General features: G+C 37.8%; 2 protein-coding genes across 2 annotated transcripts; both read left to right on the forward strand.

The window, feature by feature from the left end:
- Positions 1-1,276: 1,276 nt before the first annotated feature.
- LOC145450541 (tectonic-3-like) lies at positions 1,277-6,862 on the forward strand. Its single transcript, XM_080329063.1, has 13 exons — positions 1,277-1,529; positions 1,593-1,707; positions 1,767-1,870; positions 2,165-2,301; positions 2,415-2,639; positions 2,698-2,734; positions 3,103-3,126; positions 3,350-3,451; positions 3,800-3,965; positions 4,172-4,306; positions 4,367-4,517; positions 4,574-4,729; positions 6,321-6,862. Exons 1-13 carry the CDS (start codon positions 1,454-1,456, stop codon positions 6,486-6,488), a joined length of 1,596 nt encoding a protein of 531 aa, XP_080185189.1. The 5' UTR covers positions 1,277-1,453; the 3' UTR covers positions 6,489-6,862.
- A 746-nt stretch (positions 6,863-7,608) lies between these two features.
- LOC145450547 (catechol O-methyltransferase-like) lies at positions 7,609-9,187 on the forward strand. Its single transcript, XM_080329068.1, has one exon. It carries the CDS (start codon positions 7,629-7,631, stop codon positions 8,277-8,279), a length of 651 nt encoding a protein of 216 aa, XP_080185194.1. The 5' UTR covers positions 7,609-7,628; the 3' UTR covers positions 8,280-9,187.
- Position 9,188: the final 1 nt, after the last annotated feature.

Here is a 9,188-nt window from a genome sequence, read left to right on the forward strand (position 1 = left end):
TTTTAGCAAAGTGACTCGAGTCAAGTCAAGTCATACGAAAAAGGTGACTCGAGTCTGACTCGAGTCAAGTCATGACTCGAGTCATCCCAACACTGCCTAACAGTAGGGTTACTATGCGTCCACGCGGGAGTCAGATCCGAAAATGACTTTTTTTTTAGACGACACCAGACAAGTATTTGTTTTTAGTCAACACAGCAAGATTTCCAGTAAATATTTCAAAATCAGCTGTAAACTAACTTCTACATATCTACTATCTACATGTCGCTAGATGTCCCGACAAATTACCCGACGTAAGGTTACGCATTCGTGCGTCACAGACGACGCAAATTTGTCGGGCAAAATTGTCTCGCGAGATTATCCGATAAAACAGCAGGGGAAATCGCGTATATCGGGTAACGGAAACGTTCGTCCTGAGATTTTAGTTTGGTTTAGGTATTTCCATGGCTGTATAATTGATTTTAAGTCAGTTTTATAACATTATAAGTGACTTTAAGCACCTGTGGGTATAATTATATCGTCGAATGGCGATATGTCTAAAGTACCGTACGAAACGAATCTGATATGGAAGAGCCAATTTAGCTTCCGATACAAAACAACCTGCTTTGCCAAACATATTATAATTTAGGCTGTAAAAATGTTTGTTGTAGCATATTTGTGAACTTCAAGTGTTCACTAAGGTTATTCACGTTGAGAACCGGTCCTATTCGGAATATACATGGCACATCAATAGGCTGCCTAAAGTTTCACAGTTCCAGTTCCAGTTCCAAACAACTCCTTTTGCAGTGATATGCGTTCTTATTTGCCTCTGACAACTATGCAATGGAAAACATCACATGGATGAATATTAATAAACTAATTATAAACTATCGAATGTAATGCTATGTGTAGTTTCGATAGATAAACCTGTGACATGTAAAACGGCGAATCTGTCGGGTTAGCTGTCGCCATTCGGCGAGTCCCCCTACGTAATAATCACTGTCGGGTAAATATAATGGACATGTAGATAGCTAAGAAGTGTACGTCCTTTCCCGATTCCAACATATGGTAACCCTACCTAACATAGCATATGAATATTCGAACCAAAAGTATTCTTCATAAATAGAGTTTCATTATCGAATACAAACGATTCATTTATTTCTAAAGCAATGATATATCATTGCTATTGATTCAGCCATGGTTGCCAGAATTTTATCCTCATGATTTTATGTTTCCCCCTAGTGGTATCTATAGTAAACTTCTCGGTTACGCTCCACTGTTTACGAAACCAGTAGAAAATTCTAATTTGTTATGAAGCTTGAAATTCCTGTTAACTTTGATGATGCTATTTTAGCTAGTCAATGTATCTAAGCCAGTGGACGTATCGTAGAAGCTTTGCGTGTTACCACTAAATAACGTTAAGGTCTTAGTTTTGCTTCCAACTATCGTATTCACGTATGTTGTCATTGGGCAGGAAATGGAGGTAATTCGTAGATTCTTACCATTTTTGATATTTTTCCAATCAATAATTCCGAGGACACATTGTCAAGTTGGTGAGTTGTTGTAGGACTGTCCAATCGCTGTCTTGAATCCTCGTGATTTTTTACGTTTCACAGCTGTTACATGCTCGTGTGATTTGACGGGAAATGCGTGCGATGCGAACTGCTGCTGTGATCCAGACTGCTCCCAAGCTTCAATCGCTATATTCGAGTGTTCGACTGCCACATACAAGTACTACTTTTCAGTTCCATATATTATTTTAATGATGATTTCCATGCTGTCTATTTCAGTGAGGACTCTAAACTGTGCGTTAATGAACTTGTATATGTAAACAACGCCCCTTCATCAGTGCAGCAATCTACAACCGGAGTATTTTGCATAACTACGCAAAGAGGTTGGACCAAGTATATTTGAAGCATTATAAGAAACTTGAGTGAAGCTGCTATACTAGCAGATTATATATTGTTTTATAATACCTAAAATAATTTGCCATTTAGATTTGTTGAAGTTATGCCAGTGTAATGTTCATTATTGCCAAGTGATATAGTTCATTTATAACAGGTTTACCCACTGTGCTGTCTAAATACGTTGTAAAATAATTTCTCAATACACTCATCAACTCGTGATTTTTATTAAAATTGTCTCCTCCAAACCATATACAACCGGTAGCCGACATATTTTAATTTAGACACTTCGTGGAACTTCTACATTGACCCTCAATACACCATAACCACCAGTGCAGCCTTCGATAGTTTACAACAAGAATATGGATCATACAGTTATGATGTGGCATATGCTACAACTACAACTTCAACCACTTATCAGGTAGATGCATTTTGATACAGCATTTAAATTCTGACTGGCCGTTACAGTCTCTGCACTATTATACTTGTTCTGTGTCCAATGGACGGTTACATTCATATTGTAATGTATTTCAGAGTGGTGACACAATTGATATTCGGTACACATCAAACAATTTAACGAGCACACTTAGTTTACCTGCTGCGGGTCCTACTGGAAATTGCTTGGATTACAATCCTGCTTCATATTTAACCGATCGGACTTCTTCATGCGCAAGACGCATCTCAGATTTGTCGACTGCTTGTGCCACTGGCTCGGTACTGGACCCTGATACCTACTTCAATATCTTTGAAGTTGCTACAGTGAGTAGGTCTACACAGTTTTTGTCGCTCCACCTTACACTATTTGTTACAATTTCAGTCTCCAGTGAATACATCTGATTCTACTGCTAGCACATGTAAGTTGAATCCTCGCATTACTATCCTGTTACTGCCATTGTTGAATTTGGTAACATTCTTTCTAATTTGTCAATATATACAGAAAATTAAGCTGTTGAAATGTATATTATTAATAAATGGAGAAGTTCTTCACCTCTGTGCTTTGCTCATCTGATCAGGCATACCGATGTTTCTGTATGCGTCTTACTTATGCAACCTTGTCAAATTTATTATGTAGGCTGAATTTAACAGCCCATGATCTACTGGAAAACTATCACAGTCAAGTAATATTCCTATTGTCTGATTTATGTTGATGTAATGAACAATTTGATATAACCTAATTATATGACTTGAGTGTATTTAATTTGATTTCTGTTCTCTATTGCAGACATCACTGTGACTACATGTGACGGTAAGTTGTTGTAGTAGTAGTAGTAGTAGTAGAATTCCAATTGCTGGCCAGCTATCACTTATGTGACTTGAAAAAATAGCTTATACCTTCCGCATGAAATCTAGGTTGTACAAAATGTTGATATTATATACCAGGGGGAGTTTTAAATATACACTTATTGGATATTGATTACCATGACTTTCTCTTATTTTTCCGCCATGTCCTATTTGCCTTTTTGTTACAGGATCAACCCCAGCAGCGATAGCTTATGTAAGTACCACTTGCCAAAATGTCCCTACCAGCATTTCTTACACTGTGCGATATGATGGAAATGGAATAACGTCAGGTGGGTGAAGATTTTATATGCAAAATTCTGACATGAAATGCTTGGTTTCTGTTTGGCCCACTTTTAAAAATTATACGAACCTCGCTTTGTATCGGCAATGCTGACTTCCTAGTCTCATGGTCCTATTCCTCTCTACAGTTCAATAATCCTGCTGTTTCATTATTTCCTTAAAACCCATCATCTCTGTGTGATCTTTGCAAATTTTTAAAAAAGAGCTATCTTTTCGCTGTAAGTGCCCAGACGGTGTCGATGGAATATAACTATAACCTCGCTCTATTTCATGAATACATAGTTCTAAAATTAACAGATTTTAGCTATAAATTGATCATCAATAACTCATAATTTCAGGATGTGTATCATTTCTCACGGTCAGTGACATTACCGGACCTTCAGCGGAACTGCTCCAAACATTTTCGATAGTTTTTATTGAATCTACAACCGTTGTCAATTCAACCGAGGCAAGAAGTGGTAACCCAGGCTATGTAACCGGATACCCGTTAAGAAGTGGAATCATGTAAGTTAAGAAAAGTATGAAGGATATAGAATATAGTCTATTATAATTCAATTCCAATTAATAATCGCACACTGTGCAGTGCACACTGACTTCAACAGCATTGACCTTGTCATCAATTTTTCGACCTGATTTGAAAGTACAAAGGATATATCTCATAAATGGCGATTGATCCTGCATGGATAAATATATATTTCCATTCTGTACAGGGGCACAGATGCTATAACTTTGGATAGCAGTCTCTTCACGTTGTTGTCATCCAACACCGATGGCTCCTGTCCGACCGCAGTTAGTACAAGCCAGATTAAATTTAAGGAAGACTCCAGAACTGGTTGTACCATTTCGTAAGATTTGCCATTCGCAATTGCTCCGCGACGGTTTCATGCTTTATGATACCATCTCAGGTTCAACAGCAGCCAGGATTGTACTGAACTGGACACCACCGTAAGAAGCATTCTAAATATTCCGAGTGCGACTGCGAGAGTCGCAAGTTACGGGAACACCAATACGACTGATTCATCTTGGGTGCAAGTGGTGGTTAACAGCAACACGAATGTACGTAATATGACTTTTGCTATTCGTTTGAGCTCATGATTTCTGTTGCATTACAGGCAGTGTCTGGGAATAGCACTAGCTCACCGTGTCAGAACGTAGTCGTAGGCATTGATTACGCGGTTTTGTATGCGAACACCGGTAGCCTGTCGAATCCGCAGCCTCAGGTGGTGTCCATCCAATACTCGCTGGTTACAAAGTCGGTGCAGTTTGAGGTAAGGATTTCTCCTGCGTTTGCTCATTGATTATACATACATATTGTCACGTCTCATGTTTGGTGACCTATTCACCATTGACCCAAAAAGTTTTCATTTTTAGAATATAGTTTCAACTACACCAACAGGAAATTCTACTTGTAAAATGTGATATTGGCAGCTGATTCAATCTGTAAAATCCATTTGTTCCAAGCCGTCTAAAATTCGGCTTGGAACCAACTAGACATGAAACCACTCTGGCATTCTCCCAAGTGAAATCAAGGAAACTACCCATTTCTTAATTTAAACCAATGATAAATTTTATAACGGCACTTTCTTATGGCACTATCAGTGCTGGGATCAAGTCAAGTCCCTTGGGCACAATTCAATTCGAGTCACTGCAAATTTTGACTTTAATCAACTTAAATCATGTCAAATCATCTGATTTGAAGTCAATGTCAAGTCATCAAATATCTTCAGTTTGTGTCGTTTTATTTTTTATGTTCAACCGCACGCATATATATATAGGATACACCAGTGGTTCCAATCTCATTCTCAAGGTGACCCATTCAAAAGAATATTTCATATCGGTAGAATCTTGCAACCCAAACAAATACTCGTACTATTTCTACTGATCAAAGTGTTACGCGAAATGAGTTTAAGCATTGAGTAAGCCGTGGTGCATATATTTTCTAGTTTTGTGATCTCTTAACATCTTCAATTATATTTATTGTTATTTTGGGCGACAATTGACAACCCATGCGTTGGGAACCACTGGGCTAGACCTCGCCGAACTTCTCAGATTCGGTACCATACCCTTTCTAAACTAGGTACTAAAGTCACCGCTGTAATACATGTTGTATATTGATAAGAATGCTTCTTTGTCTGTGATGTCACTGCTGATGGAACTAACCATATTGAAAACAATCATGGATGTGGAATCCAGTATATTAATATTTATCAAATGGCTTTGCGAACTAGAATATTTGATGATCTGAAAATTTACTCAAAATTTGTCTCCTAGTCACGAGTTATTCCATATTCCTCATTTGCCGAGTTCAGTCTAGTTAATGAAACAAATCATTCCAAGTTCCAACACTTGGTAGTTGGTACTATTAACTGTTGTCAATAAGTTACCTTACAGAGATGATTAGATGCAAGTACAAAGTCTGGAATACTAAACCTGATTAGTGCCTTCGTATCATAGATATTCTCCCCATATACCAAATAGTTCTAGCCTGCCTTAAAGGTAAGGTTACCATGTTTTGGAAATGTGAAATTATGACACTTTTTAAAAGAATTTTCCGACCCACAATTCTGGAGTAAAATCCGTAAAAAATGGTAAATTTTCCTCGATTTTGTGGTTAGTTGACTAAAAAATAGCCTCCGGAGCGTTAGTTCAGTGCTGGTTTACTGTATCTCACTCAAATTTTACCCTATATTTCAACAAAATTCTCAAAAAAGAGGACATTTGGGCGTCCTCTGAGGACACCTTCAAAAAAGTGGATAAATCCTCATAAAAGGGGATGTATGAATACTTCTACGAGTGACCTCTTTCACCGATAGCAACTTGGTCTTGAACAGGTAACTTAAATGTGTGCGTATTTTTCAGTGCATTGGGAATGACTGTTCTACTGCTGGAGCTACACAATCTTTGGAGATATCCTCATCCGTGACTTTCACTGATGTTTCGTCTCTGCCTGAACCAGTACTACGAGTGCGACCTACCATTGATGCTAGATTGGCAGCAGACTTCTTTTATCCTTTTACTGTGGTTTGAACTCCTCATAATAAGCTGTTGTAGGAAACTATATATGCAATTGAGTATCGCCTACCAAATTTTGTCATAGTGGATGGACAACTTGACAGTTGAGCACATCGGGATTTGGTTTGATGCACATGTGATCGGCGCTGGCGGCATCATCTACAAATGGTCCAATAAAGTCATCTTCGCTCATACAGCGCTGAGTTCACAGAGTCAATCCTGATGCTTAGAGCTATGGGGCTAATCACTGTTATAAAGCATGGTCTGCAGTTTTGGATGTGAAATGCTATGATACCTACTTTATTTCATGAGAAAAATATCGTATTTTCCTTGCACAAATTTCAATGTGTTTTATGTTTTCTAGAAAGAGTAAATGATTAAATTTGTAAGGGCCTGGTTTGATGATAGTATTTTATCAGAAGTGAGATTCACACTATAGATTACTAACCTACCGTGGTTAGTAATCTTATTCATACTGGAAGTTTCTACTGTAGTTTCGTTTGAACTAGAGGCGCTAAAGCGATGAGAATAGTGCGCGGTTGAGTGAGCGGGAAGCGCGAGGTTTATGGTCAGCTGATGTTTTGTTTTTGCCGAAATTAGCTCATATTTCGACATTGGTCACAACTCGCAAGTGTATTGTGTTTATGCGCTTTACGGCGTTACATTCCGGAGTGAAAAGGTTGTCAAATGTACATGAACAGATACGTTAACTTCGCTATTTATAGGTTAATTATATCTTCCATGTTTATAGTTTGTAGACGCCATCTCCACTAAGGAAGTTATCTACAATCTGCTGCCTCATAACGGCATCTAACATTGACATTGATAACATTGAAAAAGGCTGACGGTTTTAATCTATTACTTATTGAAGCGATTTGGGGCATAGTTGGAGCTGCAATTTGAAGTTACAAGGAGTTTTGAGTATGTGATGGAAATCACAATTTTTTAATTTTAAGAGTCGCGACTGCATACTTCCGCATAGAAATTTGTGTGACTCTACAGTCCCGGCCCTAGTCGTTTGATTTTAGACTGAAATTCTATGCTATACAAGTTCCAAATAATTTCTGTAGGCTGCAGCTATATATTGCCTATTGTTAAACTCAAATGTTGTTTCTCCATCGGTATATCTATACAGTAATCAATATTATAGCAACAATGGAAAACGTGACTGACATTGACAGCATTGTTGGTCATATCAAGAAAAATGCGCGTAAAGGCGACCCAGAGAGTGTTTTAAAAGTCGCAGATGACTTTTGCAGCAAGAATGCAAGACAATCGATGCACATTGGTCCTGAAAAAGGATCGATTGTGGATGATATCTTTCGTGAACACAAGCCCAAAATTGCGTTAGAACTTGGAGCATACTGGGGATACAGCGCCGTACGGTATGGAAGGTTGATGGAACCTGGCACCAAATACTTCTCAATCGAGTTCAGCCCTCGTTTTCTGCAAGTCGCCAAAGACCTTGTTGAGTTTGCTGGATTAAGTGATGTAGTTACTTTCATCGAAGGGTCATCGGAAGATGTAATACCACGGTTGAAGAAGGATTACAATATTGACAGTGTTGATCTTGTCTTTATTGATCATGACAAAACCTTGTACAAGCCAGATGTTATCAGACTGGATGAATGTGGATTGCTGAAAAAGGGCTCTGTTATGGCAGCTGATAATGTTCTGTGTCCGGGTGCTCCTGACTATCTTGAATATGTGCGCAGCTCTCCAAAGTTTATCTCTACTTTTTATGAGTCGAGTTTGAATTACCGTCCAGAAATTAAAGATGGGATCGAAAAATCGGTCTATCTTTAGATGATGCCCTATATCATGATGTAATGTAGATCGTTCCAAGCATAATCAAGACGTATTTGCTCCTCAATTCCTCTTTCCAGATTACGAAGCTGTTAGTTTTTTGCAATATAAGGCCTACATAAATTTATAGAAATGAGTTACGTTTATGTACACTGGGATGCAATACATGAGATCCATCATGTTATAATATCCTATTCATTCTCTGGAGAGTTTTTAAGATGGGTCTAATTAGGCTTCAATGTTAAAGCACTAAATTTTTGTTGGTTGAATCCCTCATGTCCCCCTGTGTTATTTATAGAGAACTTTTGTCTCAAATCCAATTATCTAAAATAGGCCAGTAAATTTATCGTTTCCGATCCCTTTGGAAACAAAGCTGAAACTAATGTGTTAGATAATGTGAATATTCATGTAACTTGTCACACTGCATTTTCTTTTGACCTAAGACCATCTTACATTACTAAATAATTACCAAAGTGTTGAATCTGGCAAATTGCTCAAAGTTTCAACATTTTGATAATGATTTCCTTCCAATCGATTTCAAATTTCTTGACAGTTCATATTTCTTCATTTTCTGATAGTGATATCCAGCTCTGTATTTAAGCCGACTGTAATCTTTTGCTGATATGACAAGTACCTGTAGATGTTGAACATAGTGAATATAATCACCTAATCAGTAATACCACATTGAAATTTGAATGCTCTAACCTGTTCGTCAGTCATGAATGTATGACTCAATAGGCCTAACTGTTTTCATTGTTGATATTTACATGTTTACAAACATGCATATATGTGTGCAGTGTGCATACTGTATTTTCCATGATTTCGTATACGCAATAATCAGGCAAGATAGCTTTATTTATAATTCCTATTTGATCAGCTATCGAATATACTTCATCTCGTTATTCAGTC

This window comes from Botryllus schlosseri, chromosome 11 (assembly GCF_051294905.1).
Source record: "Botryllus schlosseri isolate E-star chromosome 11, Bs_hap1, whole genome shotgun sequence".
Taxonomy (NCBI): domain Eukaryota; kingdom Metazoa; phylum Chordata; class Ascidiacea; order Stolidobranchia; family Styelidae; genus Botryllus; species Botryllus schlosseri.